At 46.8% G+C, this 23,154-nt stretch overlaps 3 protein-coding genes and 1 long non-coding RNA gene across 7 annotated transcripts; 2 read left to right on the top strand and 2 right to left on the bottom strand.

The window, feature by feature from the left end:
• Positions 1 to 1,573: 1,573 nt before the first annotated feature.
• Positions 1,574 to 7,783, top strand: LOC114842952 (tumor necrosis factor receptor superfamily member 5). The gene is made up of 8 exons (XM_029129064.3): positions 1,574 to 1,882; positions 1,995 to 2,120; positions 2,582 to 2,728; positions 2,807 to 2,900; positions 2,977 to 3,053; positions 4,334 to 4,453; positions 6,343 to 6,486; positions 6,624 to 7,783. Exons 1-8 carry the CDS (start codon positions 1,843 to 1,845, stop codon positions 6,791 to 6,793), a joined length of 918 nt encoding a protein of 305 aa, XP_028984897.1. The 5' UTR covers positions 1,574 to 1,842; the 3' UTR covers positions 6,794 to 7,783.
• rbp5 (retinol binding protein 1a, cellular) lies at positions 7,578 to 10,405 on the bottom strand. Its single transcript, XM_029129096.3, has 4 exons — positions 10,057 to 10,405; positions 9,594 to 9,778; positions 9,087 to 9,188; positions 7,578 to 7,896 (listed from the first exon to the last, which is right to left on the bottom strand). The coding sequence occupies exons 1-4, from the start codon at positions 10,130 to 10,132 to the stop codon at positions 7,843 to 7,845; spliced, it is 417 nt and encodes a 138-aa protein (XP_028984929.1). The 5' UTR covers positions 10,133 to 10,405; the 3' UTR covers positions 7,578 to 7,842.
• A 92-nt stretch (positions 10,406 to 10,497) lies between these two features.
• Positions 10,498 to 10,973, top strand: LOC114842988 (uncharacterized). The gene is made up of 3 exons (XR_003783521.1): positions 10,498 to 10,637; positions 10,765 to 10,840; positions 10,925 to 10,973. It is a non-coding gene; the product is annotated as an uncharacterized LOC114842988 (long non-coding RNA).
• Positions 10,919 to 22,790, bottom strand: ptpn6 (protein tyrosine phosphatase non-receptor type 6). 4 transcript variants are annotated; one of them, XM_055503103.1, is made up of 17 exons: positions 21,132 to 21,567; positions 20,810 to 20,835; positions 20,328 to 20,697; positions 19,609 to 19,731; positions 18,104 to 18,298; positions 15,079 to 15,262; positions 14,337 to 14,453; positions 14,050 to 14,178; positions 13,498 to 13,594; positions 13,330 to 13,409; positions 13,083 to 13,229; positions 12,745 to 12,876; positions 12,495 to 12,649; positions 12,345 to 12,412; positions 12,104 to 12,255; positions 11,926 to 11,990; positions 10,919 to 11,122 (listed from the first exon to the last, which is right to left on the bottom strand). In XM_055503103.1, exons 3-17 carry the CDS (start codon positions 20,381 to 20,383, stop codon positions 11,026 to 11,028), a joined length of 1,797 nt encoding a protein of 598 aa, XP_055359078.1. In that variant the 5' UTR covers positions 20,384 to 20,697; positions 20,810 to 20,835; positions 21,132 to 21,567; the 3' UTR covers positions 10,919 to 11,025. The 4 variants fall into 4 exon arrangements, with proteins under 4 accessions (XP_055359078.1, XP_028984827.1, XP_028984828.1 ...); XM_029128994.3 differs by lacking the exon at positions 20,328 to 20,697 and having other exon boundaries at positions 21,132 to 21,566; XM_029128995.2 differs by lacking the exon at positions 20,328 to 20,697 and having other exon boundaries at positions 20,810 to 20,832; positions 21,132 to 21,566.
• Positions 22,791 to 23,154: the final 364 nt, after the last annotated feature.

The raw sequence follows: 23,154 nt of genomic DNA, 5'->3' as shown, positions 1-23,154 counted from the left end.
AACATTTGAGCTTTGCTCTGATTTTGAGGATAACTTAAAAAAGAAAGCGGGACTTGGTTTGTGTTGTCTTTAGAGAAGCTATTATGAGGTGGATTGATGCGAGGAAGCTGCCGTCTGTCTCTTTGTGTCTGACAGACAGCAGCCTCTACTGGTTTACCCCGCGTCCCGCCCTGAGACTGCTAAACAGGAAAGTGGTCTTGGTTTGCTTTCTTTACGTGAAGCAGTCCCACAGACCGCAGGCAGCGTCAGGAAGGACCTGTGCTCGTTAAATCCTGGGTTGCAACATCTCTGACTGAACTTCCTCTTGTGGCTCTGTGATGCTCGATGCTACAGAAGCCTCAGTGACTCAGTCTCTCAATCAGTCCTTTGCTCAACTAAATTCATAGTTCATTCAATTTACCATCATCATCTTAGTTAAAATGTTAATTCACATCACAGATTCCCGGGCACTTCTCCTCCTTTGCCTCCCTTCTCCTCCACCCATCCCCTGTTGACGCTTCCTCTATTTTCTGTTTCACTTCATGTTTTAGTTCTGTCCTTCCTTTTTCTTTCACGTGAAGCACCAATGCCTCATCTTAGTTGTACCTGTGCAGTGTGTTTGATCGTCACACGGAGCAGCCGTGACGGGCCTGATGTCTCAGTCATCAGATCCAGTCATCACAGTCTAGACGATCATGAAAACATGTGACAGTGGAAGTCGCCAACCAGCCTTAACTTATACAAGAGCACTGACCCTGTAACGCTGATTTATGGCAGAAATGAACCGCTGCTCATTTGAATCATCCCAAAAAAATACGACCTTTGGTTTGATTTTCGGTTCTGTGAAGCTGAAAGTAAACGCACCCACGAAGCTGGACGCCAGAGTCCTGACAACACAGACAGAGAGAGAGACTGTGACTGATGGTGAACTGAAGCTCCTCAACTTCCTTTTTGCTACTAAAAAAATGAGGAAGAAATCTAGAAAAAAACGAAGACGAGACGAAAATCATATGAAGAGATACAGAGACAGACAGTAGTCAGTAACGACACAGCTCTAAAACTAACCTTAATTCTAACAAAATGATCCCATTAGTTTCCTCCTTCCCCTTTTCTTATGAATTTACGTTCCATCTTTAACCAGCTGCCCTCCACCTTCCTGTCTCACCGTGTTTTGCACCCGTAAGCATTTACACATCTGTTTGTAGAGTTCTTTTGTGTGTCACAGAAGGGGGGGCTGTACTGTAGGTAAGCTCAGGAAGACACACTGAGCCAAGAACTCTGCAGATCGCCTGTAGTTAATAGTCTGGGAGGGAGAAACAATGGTGATGGAGTGAAAGGAAGGGTGTAGGGAGCCAGAGAGGAAATGTGTATTGTGCTGCTGCGCTCGATGCCGTTGCTGAACAAGAAAAGAGCCTTTACTGTAGAGCTGCACTCACGGAAACACACACACACACACACAGACACACACACACGCACACACACGCACACACACTCACAGCGTAGTTCGCAGTGAGAGGGTTAGGACAGGAAGGAAATTAACGAAAGAGAGAGAGAGAGAGAGAGAGGGAGGGAGAGACAGAGAGAGAGAGAGAGAGGCAGGGAGGAAACAGCAGAGGGTCACTGGGGTTTTCCACTGTGTAGGATGAGAAAAGCCATGAGAGGTGGGTAAGACAGAGACGGAGGAAACATCTGTAGTCGGAGACAGCGACAGGAGAACCCGAACCCGAGCGCAGAGCGAGCGGAACAAATGAACGTGTTGTGAGTTGAGCTCACGAGGACGAGGACGCGCGGAGGGACACACGGCTGCTACGCCTCTGTACTTTAGGACCGGACCGACTGGAACCAGCAGCTCCACGGGCCACGATGACCGACGAGAAGAACCGGTGCGGTCTCTGTCCTGCAGGTCAGTGAACGCCTCACAGGTCCACTGAGCAGCGCTTCCACGAGCGCTCCGTGGACCCGACGCCGCTCGCTGTGTCTTTGTGTTCACGCCGCTCGTGTCTGTCGCCCTTCAGGTCAATACCTGGTCAGGTTGTGCAACGGCACCGCGCCAAATGAGTGCGCCACGTGTAAACCCGGACAGTACACGGCCACGGAGAACGGATTGAAGTCCTGCCAGATCTGCGACGACTGCAGATCCGGTGAGAAGCTCTGCGTTCACACATGCAACACCTGCTCTCGGCCCCGACCCGGTGTGATGCGCTGCATTTAGCCACTGACACTGTTAATCTGTTAATGGAAACAGAAACTGGAGGGTGTTTAGTGATTTGCAGTAGGAGATTTATTGGAGAAGTCTTGATTGACCTTGTTGCTCCATATTATTAATGAATATGAAGACAGGACACCTGAAGGAGACTGCTGGAGTCCACTTCACCTGGAAAAGAATTTCCAGGCATCGTAAATCAAACTTACACCTGCATGGCTTCATTTCCCTTCACTTTAAATAGACTGTGGTGCCATAAAATGTTTTTTCTCGGGAGAAATAGTTTGAGCAGGAGAAAACTGGCTCATTGTTCGGAAGTGGTGCAGGTGCTCTCTAAAGCTAAGTGACGCACGCGCACAGGACTGATCGGATGCTTGTTTCCCCCTCTGCTGCGTTCAGACAAAAACCTGCAGATTGTGAAGAACTGCGCGGCGGCGCACAACACGGTGTGCGGCTGCACGGACGGATTCTACTGCGGCAACGTCAAATGCGACCACTGCCAGCCGGTGAGAAGCTGCTCCGCGGGCGAAGGCGTCAGGGTGAAAGGTGACGCGCGCTTCCACTTTAGCAGCAACGCGCGGGGGGGGGGTGCACGCAAATAACTCCCCTCCGTCCTCCCCGCAGCCACGCGCACCAGCGACACGGTCTGCGAGCCGTGCCGCGCCGGGACGTACAGCAACGTGACGGACTGGAGCTCCGCGTGTCGGCCGCACGTGAGGTACGGAGAGACGCCGCGGCCGCTTCGAAGCCGGCGGCGCGTCCCGCAGCTCACCCGCCGCTCGCGTGTGTTTCAGGTGCGAGGACACTGGGAAGGAGCTGAAGACTGCGGGAACCTCCACAGCCGACGCCGTGTGCCGTGACCGCCATCCTAGTATGTTTCCCGTTTGAGTCATCTGCTCACATCTGAAACGGTTTCACCTCCACAGGCGACACAGTTGCGCAACGCATGAGAAGCGATTCTATCGCGGGCCCGTCACAGGAAGTCGGTGGGTCGTCGCCTTGTGGATCGGCAGCGCATCCGCCTGTTTTCGCTCGTGTAGTCATTTTCAGAGGAAGCCGTCTCTTAAGGCCCGCGGTTGCAGTGGCCGCTGATTGTGAGGAATCCGCTCTAACCTCAGGAGCTAATTCAGACTCCCACAACCACAACCCGATCCCGGTTCTTCTGTTAAAGGGACTTTCCCCTCTCCACTCCTGTGTAGCTCTTTAGAGCCATATCTCTACTATATCTAATACTCATTTTAACACAAGCGGCCTCTTCGTGTAATGGTTAATCGCGCCCCATCGGATGATGCTGGGGTAAATCAGTCTTCACTGATTCAGCTTTGAGTGAGTGGGTAAAACGCAAGCTCAGGTCTGTGAAGCACTGATGACAATTATAAGATATGCTAACAAAACTAGGAAGGTTTGAGAATTAGACAATGAAAGACGTCACAATCAGACCAGTACAAAGTAGATGAGACAGAGTTTTTTTTATTTCTATTATAAAAAACATTACAAGTCAATAGACTATTTCCAGGGCGTTTTTATGTTGTTATATTTTACATGTACAACACTGCATCACTGTCACATTTGTGTATGTTTAAAGGCTCCACTCGCGTTCACCCAGTCTACACTGGAGTGAGAGAATCAGTTCAATGCAGCCACACAAGTAGTGAAACACATCAAGCGTGTTTAGTACACGTAGGTTTTTCTACTACGGCTCTAACGTGTGGGAAAATTCACCTGTGACACAGTTAAATCTGGAAACGCGAGGCGGAAGGAAAAACTATTCCAACCGCACGACACGGTGGCAGCGCTTCTTACCAGTGCCACCATTTAACATCACTGCGGCACGGTTATTAATAAAGTCATTGTAGAGGCGGTGTTGAGCTGCTAAATGCTTTGTTAAACACATGGTGGACATCAGCTTGATGACAGAGAATGCATGAGGACTAAAAACACACGAATATTCCACCCAGCTAAAAATTACTGCTATGACTGTATCACCTGAAATTGCATTTAATTGATTTTCATTCTTAGTTTTTCGCTTTAGTTGAAAGTAAACCTGAAAATCCTTCCTACTGGCTTTTACCGTATAGTGTTTACTAATCGCACGCTCTGCCTCCTCTGACCCCCCTCCCCCGTGTCTGTGTGTCTATGTGTGTTGTGCAGAGGTCGGCCCGTGTGGGTGGGAGCTGCCCGCGGGGCTGTGGGCGGGACTCGTGGTGACTGCGATCCTCCTGCTTGCTGTTGTCATCTACAGGAAGGCTAAACGCGGAGCACGCCGGGCAGGTACGGCGCGAGGCACACGTCACCGCCGTGGGCGCGCTTCGTCGCAGCGTGACGCGCTTTTCTTCGCAAAGCCCTCGCGACGGGGGGTCCGAGAAGTGCGCGAGCGCGCCTCCTGAGCCGCCGCGCTCGCTTTGAAGTCGTACAGTTTAAGGTCACCACTTATCGCTGATGAGCAGATCCTCCTACTGTTTCCTTTACAGTGAAGACGCTCTGAGCAAAGTAAAGCGAACCTGTAAACCTGCGCTTCTACGCATGCGCACTAACTCGTCTGGAGTTATGTGCAGAAAATGTAGAATGATTACTCGTATTTGCTAAATACGTATATGAGGTATAATATGCGAGGGTTAAATGAGGAACATGATGTTCGATGAGTTATAAAAGTTTTACAGTCTGAGTGGGGAAACCACATCCTGTATATATTCAGCCTGACACAGTTACTCGGTACAATGTGACGCACACTTGACTCGATCTTACTCATACTAAGAAACGGGGCCTACGTAAGCGAGGTCGTCCCATCAGCCATTGTTTTGCCCAATCCTATGTTGTCATTTCATTGACACTGACTGGATTTCCCGCGAAGCGGCGTCTCGGTGTTGGGATTTACAGATGAAACGCTGATCACAGAGAGAGAGCGAGAGAGAGGGAGAGAGAGAAGATCCGGCACTTCCCCTAGAACTGGGTTTCGTGTCAAACGTGCTGCCAGAGCGAATCGTGTTCGTCACCGGGGACGCTGTTCGGAATGATCAGTGTGACCGATAAAACGCTTGCATCTCTGATTAACAGCGATAAGATCCCAACACGTTTATTACCGTGCAACAACTTCAAAGGATTCTTTCTTTCGCACATTACTAAAGGTCATATTATTAGTAGTTTCGTGCCAAGCAGCTAGTTTCCCTTATATTTTCTAAGAGTTTGAAATTTTTATCTCCAATTTTTTTTCTCATTATTACACAAGCGCTGAAACAGAAAAAATGGCTTTGTTACAAAGGATAAATTATTTAGGTGACGTTTGACTGAATACATAATTTTTGCGGATACTGAATCAGATTTACTGGTATAATGTGGGAGAAAAACGATTTTATCAGTGCAGTGCGAGTTATGTTTTTATATCAGTCTGAAGGAAAAACCTTTCTCGTCGTAAGATGAGTAGTTAAAGTAGTGACGTCGCCAGTGATTATGCAACTAGAAAATGGTGTGAAAGCTTCAAAACTGACATTTTTGACGAGAACGGGCGTCCTGTAGTTCATCTCTTCATAGATTCGTGGAATGTGGAGTTTCCAATGGAGTTTTTTTGACAATCAATATTTATACAAATAAGGAATCAGCTCACACAAATGATATGAAAAGCCCATGAGGCATTTAGGGTCCTGCTCCCCGTAGGTGTTCACGGTCGTTTGCAAAACATAACAATATTGTGCAATACTTCATTTTGTTTGGTGGTTTCTTTGGTCTTTCTCTGTACTTTTTTGTAGACCTGGTAGTTTTATTAAGGAATGAATTGCTGTAGTCAGCTATTGTGCAGTGAATGGGTGACAGACGAGTAGATCAAACTGTGGGAGGATCGAAACTTTTGTATATAAAATTTCTTTTCTGCTCTGACAATGTAACACCATTGGAATCTATTACTATTGCTGTGACTCATATTGGACTGTGGCCTGTTTGTCAATGAAACATGAAAGCGCAAACCTTTTAAAACCTCCTTTCAAGTTAACAATAAGCGAGTGTGTGCAAGATTTTATCAGAAACACAACCGAGCTATTAAAGGCACCGCACGCGCGCCTCTGTAGCCCACGCGGCGCCACCTGGCGGCAGGTCGTTGTCGTTGCAGTCCGGGCGTCATTGCCATTGCTGAACGTTTGTTTTGTTTGTGGGCTTTTATTGTGTCACAGGCAGCACCAGTCACCCCGTTACTCTGGTTAAGCCACTGGACCTGACTTTACCGGCCACGTCACTGGACCTGTCGCTACCAGACCCGAAGGAGATCTGTTGCTGCCAAGAGAGCTGCGCAGAATTCAAGCAGCCGCTAACCCAAGGTAACGAATCCCTGAATGCGTCTGTGTAAGTAGAGGCCTAGAGATAAAATTGAGACTGCGTGTGAGATTCAAGGACGCTACGGAGCTTGGAGTTCAAACCCAGTGTTTCAGCTCCATCCTTCATTTTACATTCCCAGATGAAGAGCTGGTGAGTTGCAGCATTGACAGCAGCCTTCCCATCACTCCACTGAAGGCCTCCGTTTCGTTTGCTGAAGCGACCTACACCAATAAAGGCACGGGATACTGCCCCGGCCACTTCCTCCGGACCCCGTCCGAGCCACAGGAGGACGAGTGGTGCGGGACATAACGTTGTTGATGTTGGGAAACGCACCCGTAGAGTCCAGCTCCCGCACAGAGACGACCTAAAACGTTTTACAAACCCTGTATGCATACGTTCTACGAAAGGAATGGGACGGTGCTGTGGTGCCCCCTGCAGGGCGTCTACGGAACTTCATCCTAGGATGTGTCACATGCCTGCGTAGCATTTAAGTAAATGGAACAGCCAAAGAGTAAAGACGTGAGGAACATATTGCTGGAGCAGTGTTACTTAGATAGAAGCTTTACAAGTGAAGGCAGCACAAAGCTGAGCCCAGTTGCTTTCAAAGTAAAAACTAGTAGCAGATTTATCCTGTTGTTGTGTATTACACTGCATGTGCAGTGCCTTATCCGTTGTTATAACACTTTTATACTTGTCTATATATTTACAGCTGTTTAATATATTTTTAGTGAGATCAAATGGGCTGAGGAATGTTGAGACACTGACTTTTTCTTGTTTTTACACTTTGTTGACCACATAAAATAATGTTTTTTATGTAAACTTGAGTTTTTGTGATTTGTAGGATTTGCTATTTAACTTATATTGTTGCACCATCTGATCAGCTTGAGAACTGTAAATAAATAAAAAAAACTGTTGAGATGCAAAAGAATAATAATAATAATAATAATTATTATTATTATTATTATTATTACCATCTATTAAACTACACAATGAATTTAAATATTTCTTTACTGAGACATTCAGGAGCGATCCCCCCCATTAACAGACACACAGTGTAACGCAGCGTGTTCAGGAAGCAGCTGTGACACGTCACTGATGTAGGATTTGTTTATAACATGATGAAGACAGATGTGCAATATGTTGCAGTTTGCTGGGAATGTTTACACGGTCAATTTGCTCTTCACATCATCAGTACCGTGACAGAGACAGCCAAGACTGTAAATCAGTATTTAACAGATTCTTAGTCTTGTTCTGATGTAACTATTCATGATCATAATAAAAATCCTATAAACCTTTGAATATTTTTCTATTTAAAATAAAAGGGGTGCTGCTCTTGAAATGCACATTTGCAGCGACTTTCACTTTGCCTTCTTGAAGACTTGCTTGGCCACCACGCCTTCAGCTCTCATCTCCTGCAGAGGATGAAAACCATAGAGGAGGGAAGAAACACAAAGGTAGTGTAAATGAATAGTGGTAATCAATGCGAGTTGGCACAAAGAAGAAATGAAATGACGGACAAGTCTGGGACTGGATCCAAACCGCCATCACTGCCCACCTCCCCCTTTACGTCTACTTTGACTTTGGAATCCATCTTCAGCTCTTTCACCATCTACTTCTCTCCCATTTGAACCCAGTCCCCTCTTTCTCCCCCTCCTCCTCCACCCTCTCCACCCCCCCCCATCTGCTCATCATTAGTCTGCTGCTGCTCCCTTCTCCTCTAGTGTGGAGCCTCTAAAATCCAAAGCCTGATCCTCGCTGGCATTTCTTTCCCAATTCGCTGCACCAACAATGCACCGTTTTGTCCCAAACACAAGCAAGTCCTGTGAGCTATTTAGCGCAAACAATACTGGTTGTTTCAAATCTTAATTAGCACTGACAGATAATCCATAATCTGAACCTTTCTGGGTCTAACACTCTCCCTCGGTCATGAACTATAGCACATTATCAAAACGTACAGTTAAGACTCTTGTGCCACTTTGGTGCTTGACCTTCTTTGTCACACACACACACACACACACACACACACACACACACACACACACACACACACACACACACACACACACACACACACACACACACACACACACACACACACACACACACACACACACACACACACACACACACACACACACACACACACACCACAGCAGGGGGCGTCTTGGAAGCCCTCACCCTCACCCCTATTGTTTTCTGTCCATTATCGTTGCCGTGGTTGCAACATACAGGTGGAATGTGTCTGAATTCATCTGGGAGATCACACAAACAAGATAAAAGGCCTGAAAATCCCTGCACGTCACTGGAAGAACTGTTTGCCGATCCACCAGATGAAACATTCACATTCAGAAGAAGGCAGAAAACAACTCCTCGGCGTGCGGGTCGCTAAATTAGCATTGTGCTACAGGAGCATTAACGCCTGGATGAGACTTTTTAGCCACCGAGCCAGAACACAGCACCACAAGCTCAAAACCCAAAACTGAACCCGTTGCAGCTCCTGTGGTTCCCCTGTCCTATTTGCATCACATCTGCAGCTTTAATCCGAGCGTGCGTCAATTTCCCCCCTCTCCCACGCAGCTGCACTGCCTCCATGCATCCTTACCAGATGCAGCTTGTCACCCTCCAGCCAGTGTGTCCAGCCTCGACCCGCCTTCTCTCCTCGCTGTATGCAGATCAGCTTGTCTCCTTCCCAGCTCACTGTGGTCTGCAGGAGAGTGAAGAGTGCATTGGTTGCTATGTATAGTGCTCAGTTCAGTCCGTTTGCTGCAAGTCAACGGACTCTGACAACGTTTTAAATTCATCACACTCTCATTGTCAGACTCTCTCTCTCTCTCTCTCACACACACACACACACACACACACACACACACACACACACACACACACACACACACACACACACACACACACACACACACACACACACACACACAGTGATTTAAGCAGGTTACGCCACCAGAAAGCCCAGCGGCAGGTGGGTCCACTCCCCTCAGACGCTCCGGATTAAACAAACAATGCAGACTTGTGCAACAAATGAGGGACACGCAAACGTCTGTCCACGGGTCCGAGCAGGTCACTGTGTTCGTTCAGCACGGGCAAACGCACACACCTGACAAGTGCGTCCGTCCACGGGCCCCAGGTCCTCGGTGAACTCTTCCCCGATGGTGAAGTCCATGTCGAAGTTCTTGAAGGTGGTGAGGGTGCGGATCCGCATGGCGCCCGAGCCCGGGTCGTGGGTGATCTCTTTGGTGGGCTTCAGGAGGCACACGATTGTCCTCAGGGCAAAATTAATGTCTGAGAAAAGCCAGAAAAGGGGAGAAACTGAACACAAGCACACCCTCAGCGGTTCTTTGTTGGGTCTCGAAGACTGAATACGGCCTCTGTGTGAGTGAGTGGGGGTTCTGGGGTCACCCAAAGGACAAGGTAGTGGTTTCATCAGGCTAATGTGCTGCTGCGGATGAAAAGGACGAGTGAACGTTGCTTCAACGCGGCCTTACGGCACTAAATGCATGTTTAAAACACAGGGCAACGAAGGCCCAGCGTTCGTTAGTGGCTGAAACACGGCGTCTTACCCAACGCTGCGAGGTACGCGTCCATGTTCTCCTGCTCCACCATATGATACGTGCCCGAGTAATTAGGTTTGGACATCGTCCTTTTCGCCAGGCGAGCTGTGAAATCTCTACTTTCGCTTCTTCGTGCGGACGAGCCCAGCTGATGGGGATCAGGTTCCCTCACGAACAAAGCCCGACGGACGCTCCGTGCGTGAAAACGGCGTCTGAAGCGGCCCCGGTTCAAGTACGCGGCTTTATCCCCGCGTTAAGACCCACGCAGGAATTAGGAAACCGCGTTCAATCAGCTGTTCCGTGCTCTTTTTTTGTGCGCGAGGGGAGGTTTATTCATCTCCCACAAAGCTTTATCCAGTTACGGGCGGAGGCGGCGCTTCGGATCCGAACGTGCGGGAGGGCTGGAGCCGAGCGCGTTTCACGCACATGTGAGAGTTCACGCTGTGGACGCTGACCAGCGAGTCAACAGTCCGAGCGCATGGAGGCTTATCTTAAGACCAGAGGACACTGGGATTTCATATGCAGTCCAGCGAGACTGGGCGAAAAAGTCTGGCCACATGTGTTAATCATTATCAGCGTCACGTGCGAAGGTAAAAAAATCCTAAAGCGTCATATTAGCTCTTCTAGAAAGATTACAGCTCCAGCAAGAAGCTGATTTATGTGTTAATGACCTTATACCCATGTCATCATGAAAGATTAAAACGTCTTATTTTGAAGGTGCTGTTGAGGAAACGATGGGCTGTGAATCAACAGGTTGTCTTTGGCGAAGCTAGAAATGGAAACTCATGATGAAGTAAGACTTGTGTGAAAAAACAACTCGTTCAAAAATAAAATGTGTGATGAAAAAAACAACAATCACGCAACAACCTCCTCACAGGTTTTCAACCTTTATTTCAAACAACTGCATCATTCAGGAGACAAATTAGGTAACAAACAAAAACCTGCATCAGATTAATAACATGACACGCTGAGATACTTCTATTTTTTCCTCACTGAGCCGCTTTTCTTGTCCGACTTCGACTTCTTTGTGTCTTTCTTCCCTTTCGACAGATTCTCGTACACGTCATCCTTGTTTCTGGAGGAGAGAGAGGGGAAACGGGACTGGGTTAGACGCCGCTCCGGCTGCAGGTTAACCAACAAGGACGCCGGCGCGGTCCAAGTGGGTCAGAGTTTACAGCGTTTCGGGCTCATTATCCATTGTGCTCCATGTGTGCCGCCTAGCTTCCCCAGCTGATTAGGTAGCACATTGTCCCTGACCCGGGGAGGTGCTTGGGCCCAGAGGTCACAGGAGCGGTCACGCAGAGGGGAAAAGTCCACCGCTTCAGTTTAGATGCAGCTAAAACGATCCGTCTTATCTCTGTCGCCCATCGGATGCTGACTTTACACTAAGTTCTTGTTTTAACAGGAAGCCTGTGTTGCAAACGGATCACGTATGAGCAAGATGAGAAGGGCGTGAGGTTTGAAATAGTTTAGGGGCAGTGAAGTCTTAAAATGAAACCGTAGATACGTTAGAGCCAGTGCTTATAGAGAGATGATTCATTGTCTCGGTCAGGGTCACTTTAGTGCAACTCGAGGAGAAGCAAATGGAACCAAAATGGTGGCGCAGAGTGCTTTTTTCCAGCTTAGATACCACTAACGCAGGTATAAAACAAGTGGATGTGTCGCACTAGGAGCTTGAAACCAAAATGAAGTCCAGCTGACGCTACACAGCCCCACCCCCTCCACCCACAGCTCAGCTCTTCCTCCACAACCTGCTGACTCTGCTGAAGACAGTGACTAGCTCCTGTTTTTCTCTTTTTTTCTGAAGAAAGTAGGACGTCGGTGCGAGGTTCAGCGCAGCGGCGTGAACGCATTAGAAACAGACACGCGCTCACTCACTTTGAAACCTTCCGGCTCGCCGGCTGGTGCCTGAGCTGCAGGTTCCCGTACTCCGTCTCGGCCTCCTGGGGAAGGGAAAGCGAGAGAGAGGTCACGGCGGCGTTCCACGTTCACCGGCTCCGATGACGTGTCACAGATGTGTTGACATATTCCGGTACATCTCTGTGTCGTTTCTCACCATGCTAGCGTTCTGTTTGGCCTTGGTGCTCTGGATGCACTCAGACACAGCCAGGTAGATGAACTTGTACTGGGCCTCCGTCTGCACCATCCCAGAGCGCTGCTCTCGCACCATCTGGATGTATTTTGGGATGTCAATATCACAGTCAATACCTGCGGGAAGATAGAGACAGGACATCATGAGATGGAGGAACAATCACTGAAAAACTATGGACTTTAAAACTGATTTCATTGTTTTTCACCTATACTGTCAATGGACTCAAGGATCATATCGATCACCACAATGGTGCCTGTGCGACCGATCCCGGCACTGAAGACAAAGCAAATGAGAAAGAAAAGTGAATAAATGTTCCCATCATATAAGGAAACGATGGGCACTTTGGGCACAGTACCTGCAGTGAATGATCATGGGCCCAGAGTTAGGGAACTCCTTCTGTTTACTGTTCACCTGCTCGAGGAAGCCCAGGACCCCGCTGGGCTCCTGGGGGACGCCGTGGTCGGGCCAGCTCAGGTACTGGTAGTGCCAGACTTTGCGAAAAGATTTCGGCTATTAAATGCAGAAAAAAAGGCAAAAGTGAATAAAAAACATGTAACGATCAGCTGCTGTACATTGACACCTGACCTGCAGATGTGTGAGGTTACCTTGTCCACAGGACAGATCTCCAAACAACGGACTATACAATCGGGCATCTCTTTCTCTGAGGTACAGGTCACCACGTAGCGCCCCGCCTCCTTGGTGCTGTGAAGCTGTGGCCAGTACGGCACGCATTTGTTCTGCAGAGAAATTAAAAAATAAAATCACATTTTTGTTTCAGGTTTTTGATCTTTTAGTTTGTGGTTTCTCCGAGTGTTTATATATGTTTAGTTTGTATGTTTTCTGGGCAACAACTCAAAATACTTTGCGCCGACAGAAGAACTATCATGAACAATCATGACATGTGGATCATTTCAATACAAAGAACAGTTGAAACAAAACGAACCCGTCCTTTCTCAACCTCCCTCGTTGTCATGACGATCACATGTGTGTTTTCCTGCCACACCATTTGCCAGAAGTCGTTGACCGTTGTCGCCAAGCATCCCTGAGTGGCGATGTAAACTTTCTGATCTATGGACTCGTACAAATTGTTCTGGAGACGCAGAGGGGACGAAAACCAGCAGCAGAACATTAACACAGTCAACACAACAACTACATCCTTTATTGGGAGCTCAGCGGATCTGGACACTTACTTTGACATAGTTGGCGTTGATGTAGTCCGAACCCACAACACTGGGATCAGCGTTCTTCAGGATGACCCTGGTTTCGTTGACTTGTGGGAGGAAACAAGTGGATAAAGTGAGGACACGGAGGAAGCCAGTAACCGTAAACATCTGGATGAAGCGAACACACAGGCTCACAGGGAAGGATGTTCTTGTAGCGGTTCTTGCTCTTATTCTCGGGTCTCTGTCCCTCCTCTCTGCTCTTTTTCACCTTCGCCTCCATCTTTTGCAGAGCCTAGAAGGAGAGATCACGGTTCCAGTTCAGTGCTATATACAAAGCAGGTTCCTACTGAACCGAGTTGTGTCGCCACCACATGCAACACAATTAGTCACCAATGAATTCATTCACTACTAAGTCATTTATAGGCAAACACTGCCTATATTCTTAACTTCCTGTTCTGTGCACTTGTTGCTTTTCCTGTTGTGTGTTTGTGTTTCATACTATAAACAGATTATATCTGGGTTTTAATCTGTTGGTTGGACACGAAGCAAACAAGAAAACACTTGTCCTGTGCCTGTTGTTAGTATGTATGTAATAGTTCAGAGGCTGTCCACCATCACCACAAGATGGGAGTATACTACCTCTGCTCTCTAGTGGACCACAGTAAGTACAGCAGGACTGAGGGACACTTCAGGCAGGTTTGCATGAAGACCACGTCTCATTCCTGTGGGTGTTACACTGAGCCTTACATCAAACTCCTCCCAGAAGCCCGCCTTGCACTTCTGTCCCTCGCAGTCCTGCTCCTGCTGCAGCGTCTGGTCCAGCTGTTTCACCCTGCTGTCGATGTCGGCCAGGTTCACTCTGGTGGAGTAGTACGGCTGAAATGAGAAGAAGAGGATGACGAATCGACCTGGAGACGTGAACAGTGTGTGAATAATCTTTCCATCTGTGGGCAGCTGGCCCATGAGCAACGCGCTAGGGCTCATATATGGCTAGTTATCGTGCCGCTCATTGTGACCTGCTTTCTCCGGCTCACCTGTTTGAGATAGACCCAGTTCCCGGAGATCTCCTCGATGCCTTTGCGTTTGTAGTGCTCCACCAGGTCTGTGAGCGTGTCAAACATCTCTGAGCCTCCTACTGTATACCTGTCGCTCTGGACACACAGCATTTAGTTTTAACCAGTTTAAATAAATGATACCATTCAATAATTCAAGGTCCTCTACAGACTGGATGGACTGATCTCTGCCACATGTTCATGAAACAGCCCCTACAGTAATCTCACGTTAAGCTTTTGGACCTTAAATAAGAAATTAGGTTTCCTTTTAGCTCAACCACAGCTAAAAATTGATGACAGGAAGACAGAGTCTCTGAAGACAAAGATGTGAGATTTCTTTGACCTGTTGCTGCGTCCCTGAATGTTGTCACCCACGTTCTTGGGAGTCTGTGTCGACATCTAATTATGTCTTATTCAGTAATGGAGCGTTCAGTGCTTGTGAACAACAGTGACCGACTGAAGTAAAAGTTGCCCTAACACTTACTGGAGACCTATTGTTGAAATATCAGCGCGTCTTTTCTTGCGTAATATGGGGGAAATGAGACTTTGAACCCGTTTCAAAGTGCACTGCTCAACCTCGGGAATACCCCTCAGCGTCTTAATGTGAAGTGAACCTGCCTCAGGGACTGATTCTGTATATTCACTGCACAAGAATGACCAAAAGCAAACCCAGGCTTCAGCTCTGCATTGCCGTAACCCGCGTGTAGCACATGTAGATCTGTACCTGACACATGATCTTGATGTGGGAGACCCTCTTGGCTCCTGTTTCCCTCTTCTCGTCCGTCAGCACCGACAGGACGAAGTCTCCAGGTTTGGACAGCGACTCTCTGACCAGGAAGGTCCCCGGCTCATCGCGCACGGTGAGGAGCTTCTCCGCGTTCGGCCCAGAGAGGTGACCGTGGTACCACCTGAAGCCGGAACAACACAGAGGACTTGCGTGAGAACTAATTTTGCGTGTGCGTGTGGCGAAGGTTCACTGATGTGACCTATAAAAAGAAACAAACAGAACATCCTCCATCTCCTCCGCCGCCGCCCGGCTTCAGCTTTGCATGTGAGCAAAAGACAGGAGCAGAAAGCCGCAGAGGAGTCGGGTGCTTTAGGTGGACAGTTCAAAACGGCACAGACCGACGCCGGCGCTAGAAGCAGGTCACATTTCTGTCCATCACCGTGCTCTCGCTCCGCTCCTGCGTGCGGCGTCTGTGTGTACATGAGTGTGTGCGCACTCGGCCGGGTTAGTGACTTAATTTTAGGCACGGTTCTCGATTTCTTCTTCGAAACTTCCTGCTTTGCGGTCGGAAAATTTCTGGTGACAGATTTCGTGGCTGAAGAGGACAAATTATTTATAGCTCCATTCCTCCTCCCCTCGCATCGACACAAAACAACCTCAGACCCCCCCCCCCCCTCGCCTTACGCCGCACTTGCTTTCTTTATGATTTCGCAAATTACAATTAGTAAGTTGTTGAGTCATGGTATATATTTCACATAAGATGATTGGTTGCAATCGTTTCATGCAAAATGAGTCTAATATCACCTCGAACTCTGCAGCATGTGTCTTGGATTAAGTGATAAGCAGACGCATCCTAACGCATAAAGCAGGGGTTGAATTGCTGCATTAATCAATCAGTCGCAGCTGACCAACAAGCAAAAACACCACATTTATCCTTTTTTCTGAGAAGAGATGATCTGCCAGATATACAGACACGTCAAAACTCATTTCCTAGGGTGAATTTTTAATTGTGCATCAACACGCTCTGCTGAGAAGGAGCCAGATCGGGCTGAGATGAGGAAGACAGTGAGTGAGCAAGAACATGATGGAGTGCGTAATAGAGGAAGACGAGCGAGGTCTGGCCATTGCTTTCAAAATTGTCAAAACTTAAAGTTTCCAACCGCAGCAACAAAAGGGAAGTTAGACAACTGACAGAGAGACAAGGCCGGGGGGGGGGGGGGGGTGGCAGCTCACACAAGACATGAGATAGAAAGTAGTGTCCTCCTTGACTCATAAAAGCAGCGATACTGTATGTGAGTCTCTTGTTGGAAATGAACCTGCTGTGAACCAGCTAACGTTTCCAGCTGCTCGTGGCCCTAGAATGTAAATTACCAGCCCTCCTATTTGAAGCTGCATTTGACAAATGGAAAATGAATTATGATTTTGATCTGCTGACAGCAGCCGTCTGCAGGTGTCTATTATGTAAAGGGCCGCGAACTCGAACGCGCATTAAAATATCTGCTAAATCATCGCGTATCTATCTTTAGTAGCAGACGTGCGTGCGAGCTACAGTTACTAACAGTAAAAAGTAAACCAACAGAAAGAAAGCGTTTCATGTGGTGATAGTACAACAGAAATACGTTCCACTGCAAGACTGAAGATTTCATGTGAATGCATATTAATAAATAACAGTGTGAGTAAGTCGCTGTTTTGTAGCTTCTTCATATATTGTGTGTGTTCAGCTGTGGAAAAAACAAACTAGATCAGCTGCTCTAACCCTAAATATCAAATCCTAACATGCAAATCACCAAGAGGGGTTTGAGGTGCGTACGTGGCATTTGTCTGGGAAACTGCTGATGCTTCTTTCTTCAATACGGGAAGAAAGAACAATTTTGTTTCCAGTTCTTGCAAACAAATTATTAAAAATATCCAAGAAAGTGGGAATAAACCTCCATACGTTTTAGTTACGACGGTCTGGTTTCGGTTTTGTGAATGTAGAACATTCGCCTATTTTGTATAATACTGTTGAAAATTTGGTCATTTTTATCTAATTTTGTTTTATATAAAGACGGGAAGAAGGAAATTAAATCTTCTTACATGTTTATTTAACATGCTACCACTAAAGGAGCTGCATGCTTCTGCTGTCTTTGTTTAAACGGTTTTGGGCCTGTCTGATAAATATCAGAGGTTTTTAAAACCAAATAAAAATGTGCCGTCGTCTGAATTTGGAGGAGTAACTGAAACGTTTTCGATCCCCTTCTGCATCGCTTTATATATATTTTAGACAGCATACGGACATCTGATGAATGGTTCATGGCATATAATGCCTTCCCAAGCAGATGAGGTGTGGTGGCTGAGTGGGTAGAGCTGGTCTGGGAAGCAGGAGGTCGCTTGTTGTTGAAACCCAGTTGATCCCAGCAGGTGTGCCTTTGAGCAGGAGCTCAAAGTTAAAATTTTTCTTAATTTAAGTACGACTTATCTTTACGCTATTATTGTTGCTGAAGCGGCATAAAAATGATCACAGGAGGAAACACATTAACCAACAATCCAAATGTTGCTCCTTAATTAAAAGTAAAAAAAAATTAAAGCATTAAACACAATAAAAGGACTACAGTGCTTTCTTAATGTACTTGATCAGGCGACACCGCTGACATCAAATCCATAAGCCTCAGTTATGAGCCACGTGAGGGAATAACGCCTGGAGGCTGTCGATGTCTAGCAGAGTGGGTGTTTAATGTTAATGACTCACATTCTGACAAACAAAGATTCTGTTACATCTAAATAATTCAAAAGTGTCTTCAGATGAAAAGCATTTCCCCCGGAGGAAAAGATTAGAGCTACATGGAATATAAAGACCTACAAATGACACTTATTATCCCCAGTAAGTCACATCGGTAGAGCGTTGGATGCAAACTTAACCACCTAACCAAACACAATTACACTTAACCCAAGGGTGTAGGTGGAGGCAGCTCATACAGGCCGGCGCATGTGGCCCACAATAACCTGCCGGGGGAGAAAGATGGCGTGTGGAGAGCGCACAGACCTCTCTGTGGTGGGGTCGGAGCAGTTGAAGGGGTATCTGAGCTCGATGACGGTGCCGTCCTTGTCCTGGAGGATGCCGTTCTCCGCCGTGTAGTACTCCACCAGCTCAGACAGGGTGGCGAACTTCTCGCCGCCGTACAGGTCGTAGTAGTCGCCGGTGTTCTGGATGCGGATGTGGGTCACCAGCTCGCCCACCCTGAAGAGAGAACAAACAGTAAGCAACTGTCAGGAACCTTCTGACGGCGGTGGAAAAAAGGCTTTTGCAGGTTGTCTGTCTTCCTGAGCATCTATTAATAATAGATAAGCTTTACCATCAGCTCCATGTGCTTTACATATAGCTGCTGGGGAAACCTGCACTTGCATGTTATCACTCACATTATATTTGTGGGCTAATTAACATAGGTTCTACTGTAAACCTGCCACAGGTTGAGACCTGTGCCTACGATGCACAGCTCCCTGACCCTCGTCACACCAGTCAGCGATGCCTCGAGCCTGTGAGGACATCAAGGAGGAGACCCTGTCTCCCGCTTGAACACAGGGCAAAGGTGGTCCCTACCTTTAAATCAAAGACCATGGGCCGAGCCACACACAGCTCGACAGCACCACAGACATAACGGGCGCTCTTCTTATGTTTTTTCTAGGCTGCTTTTCTTAAATATGTTCACAGATAGAATGTGAGTTGTCTGTAGCTACAGTTCTACTTCACTAATGTCCTTACTGCCAATGTAAATGTCACGTTAGGCACTGTTCCACTTTGTGACTGGAGCTTCTGCCACCTGATCCACGGGACAATGTGTACATTGAAGGCTCCAGCTGATCTTTATTACACATCTGATACGTCAGGGTATATGTGTTTGTTTCAACAGAGTCACCCGTTGCCTCTACCTCCCACACTGATCATTGTCTTCTAAAAAACCATGCATTCATAATTACAAAAGTGATCTGCACAAGTTCTGCTTCTGAAAGAACACAATACTTCCACAGGAACTGACCACAGTACAGCTGCATTCAGCGGGTCCAGCATCACTGGATCGAGCATCGGCTCAAAGGCGTTTCTCAGTACAGAACATCACAATCACGAATTCAATCGATCAGAGCTGACGATCATAAAAAGATGGTATCAAGCAAATGTATTGTGCAGAGGTTTCAGCTTATATTATATTACTCGCTGAGTATCGCAAGACATTTTACTTCATGTCTGTATTTAATTAGTACAAATACAAATAAATCATCTTTTCTTTCTGTAATTCACTGTATTTATTGATTCGTGCCAGATGTGATTTAATTGTGCCCACAGGGCTCCACTGATAAGTGTGATGTCCCAGAGTTGTAAACCTACTAGGTAATAAACCGTGAGCTTTAAAACACAGTCAAGAAGAGAGGCCAGCATTCGCCGCATCATTATGCTTGGAATGAACATGATTTATGTTCCGCTTTGGGGTTCGGTATTTTTAAACTTAGGGGGAGGTAGGATTCCCTCCAGCTGAGGAGTGGACGCATTCATACCTGACGGACAGGGAGAAATCTCCGACGTTCTTCTTGCTGGGTCGAGCCAGGAAGCTGCCGTGAGTGCCCCGAGTCTTCAGCATGTCCTCGGCCTGCAGCCCTGTGATGTCTCTGTGGAACCACCTGCATTCACATATTAACAGCACGCCCAGGGTGAATATAACTGCACCCAGCGCTAGCTGACAAATAGAGTCCTGTTGACACATACTGTATAACGACAAACCACCAACGTCCGCACACGTGTTATTTCCAGAAAGATTTAGCTACTGGAACAAAACAGCCCATCAAACGAATATGAATGTATATTGAATGTAAATCAAGGGCAGCAGCCTGGTCTATTAACCTACATTAAACTCTAAATACAGAGCTTAAATATAGAGCAGTTTGACATATTTGCTGGTCAGAATTTGCTTTACTGCGACACAGCTGTGTCCCTGCTTTTGATTCGTCATTATTGTTAATTATTAATATTCTATAATAACAGATGTGTCTGTAGAAACACAGCCGTGTAACTTACACACACTTCATCTCAAATATGCTTAATTACGCTGCATTGACCATCAGTGTAAAGAGTATTAGAATATACATATATATATATATAGATAAAATTTGAATGCATGCTAACAGTGACCTGGAGTTGTGCTCTGTGTAATAACTACACCAGCACAAACCCGGCGTTTGCCGTTCTCTCACGCCGGAGCCATGAATGAGCGACAAACCTGTGTTGCAGTGTGATTCGACTCAGAGGCTCTAATTCACACAACAATAGAAGCATCCTCCCATTGCCTTAGTTCCATTTGGCCCTTTTCTCTGTTCTACCGTCGTAGAATGTTATAGAACACATTTGAACGAGGTGAAGCCCCAATTGTGTTTGTGTTTTTCAGAACAAGTTCAGACTTGACTTGATGACTTTATTCTTTAACGCTTGAGTTCCCAGAGAAGCATAAGCAGCTAAGTTTTTTTCGTTTTCTGACTCAACGGCTGAAGAAAAGCATAACTTATGACACATTATCTAATGACAAACAGCAGATCAGAGCGCCACACATCACAAATCACATGATAGAGGAACAGAGCGGGACGAGTCGACAGCTGGGCAAGAGAAAGAGAAGGAGGAATGGAAAAGGAGAAGTTGTCATCACGCTTTGCACAAAACTCAGAGTTGACTAACAGCATTATAGCGTCTGAAGCATACTGGACTCACCGAACCATGATGTCGCTCTACTTCTTCTGGGACCAAAGAGAAGAAGAGCAATCAGTAAAGACTTGTATCTGAACACGAGCAGACCAAAAGCATAAGTCGGGACATTTTTGTCATTGCAGTCACACAAATGCTCAGTTGGTGCCCACTTCCTCACTTTTCACCAGTCATCTTGCTTTAATACAGTCTTTCTAACTCGTGCTGTCACACATTTACTCATTTCTATCGATATACAAGTAGCTGTATCTCTGAACCGCTAACCGTACACTCTCCTCCTCCCGACCAACTCCTCTCCATCCCAAAAGCAAAGCAGGTAAACACTTACTCTTCTCAGCTGCGCCTGAAAACAACTGCCACTTGCCAAGACGCGCTGCCCGTATACGTCTCTCTCCTCCTCCTCTGTGTCGTTTTCTCTCTCGCTCGCCCCTTCCTTCCTTTTTACGTCCCCTTTCACAAAATAGTGAAAGCAAGACAGGAACCAAAATACATGCAGCTCGGAGAGCGCAACTCCTTCAGCAGACACTGGGCTGACCACAACAAAAAGCCATCATATTTGGGGCCAGAGCAGGATTTCAACTCTGGAAATTGCCTCAAATTGGTCCGTTCATCGATGAATCAGTAGGAAAGGTGTCCGTCCAGTCATTCCAACTTCCAACGTTGTGTTTTGAAGAACACAAACAGCCAGCCCACCCTGTATCTCTCTCTATTTACAGAGCTTCTCTCTGCCTGCCCACCTGTCTGCTTCCACTGCCGTCTGTTTGCTCTGCACTTCCAGGTGTGTATATATGTGCGTTGGCTGCACACAAAGGTTACAGGCACAGATCACTTCCTTATTCGCAGCTGAACCCCCCCCCCCCCCCCCCCCCCCCCCCGTGCGCACTACTACTTTCAGCTTGTAAACCATTTGCAACTGTGAACTTTGTTTCATTATCAGACCACCGAGGCGCTAAAACTGCTCCACACTAAGCAATAATCTAAACCATATATTACGAGGGCCGTCGTAATTAAGCACAGGTCTGTGATTAATGTGTCACGCAGCCTGCGTGTGAACTGTTGGCTATGTGGCCTTTAATATCCATGCAGAAGAATACAAGTGTAGCGCTGACGAGCTGAGACTGTAGGTTTTAGCGAGGCCTCCGCGCTCGCTCTCGCAGACACACACTGCGCTGCAGGTGTCGCCTGCGGTGGTTAACGCCAGCCATTGCCGTTTGCATTACCCTCCTCACACACCCTCACGTTTAACAGCTGAGCTCGGTTTGGCTCCCCCCTCCTCCCTCTCTCTCGAGTGACACAACCGACCTTCATCTCACGAGCTGCAGGACGTGTGCAGCGCGATGGCAAGCGCACAATGTGGCAAACACAACGCGCTTTGTTCTTCTGCAGCCTTAGACCGGTTCCAAGATTTGGTCAATCTGGTGACTGTTGCAACACATCACACTGTTGCAACGCATCGGGTTGTGTCTACTTAGAATGTACTTTACACACAACGCATGAGAAACATTGTAATAAATAATGATGTAACAACTCACTTTTTATTCTATGTTTCAATTCCAACTTAAACTTGTTTGAGTATTTTCAAGGCCTCGATCTAATTGCACTTTAAGTGCACTTCTAAAGGTTGTTTTCATGGTATTATGGAGTTACACAACTTGTGGACCCTGGTAGTTATCTCCAAGGATGAGATCATCCAGATCACTACTATACTTTAATAACATCAAACATTAGAAAAATTATATCTTCATCTAAATGTACGTACGGGGTTATGAACTACAGATAGATGTAAGAGTGCATTTATGTAAAGATGAATTAAAAAGAGGACACAAGAAAATAGATAACATAAAAAAGTAAAACTTGAAGTGAAAGTGTCAAATTGAAACATATCAAATAATAAAAACATCTTACAAAGACAAGTACACAACAGAAAAATGTGTTTAGTTTTAACAGACATGAAGACTCACCCACAAGACATTGCTGAGCCTGCCCTCTCTGGATCGCCGACGCTCCAGGAAGGGATGGGCTGAATCCAGTCTCCTCTTGTGTGTTGGAGTCAAGACACAATGTAACTCAGAGGGAAGTCGCAGTAACTCCCGCTTTAGTTTTGTTTTCCACTACTTGTGTCCAGTCTGGCTTGTGTTTAGCCTCCAACTCTGTTTCACGATAAGATATCAGTGTTCGCTACCAGCCCCACGAAGCTCCCCACCCTGTAATTTATGCTCATTTTGTTAATTACCCAACTATCTATGGGAGCAAATGTGGCTGTTCCTGCCCCCTTTTCCCATCCTTTTTCCCTTATGTCCCTTTCCATGCATAAATGTTTTCCTTACCCATTCTCTATCTCTTTTGCAAAT

The sequence above is a fragment of the Betta splendens genome, chromosome 16 (genome assembly GCF_900634795.4).
Source record: "Betta splendens chromosome 16, fBetSpl5.4, whole genome shotgun sequence".
In the NCBI taxonomy this organism is placed as follows: domain Eukaryota; kingdom Metazoa; phylum Chordata; class Actinopteri; order Anabantiformes; family Osphronemidae; genus Betta; species Betta splendens.
This window is presented reverse-complemented; position numbering and strand designations above follow the sequence as displayed.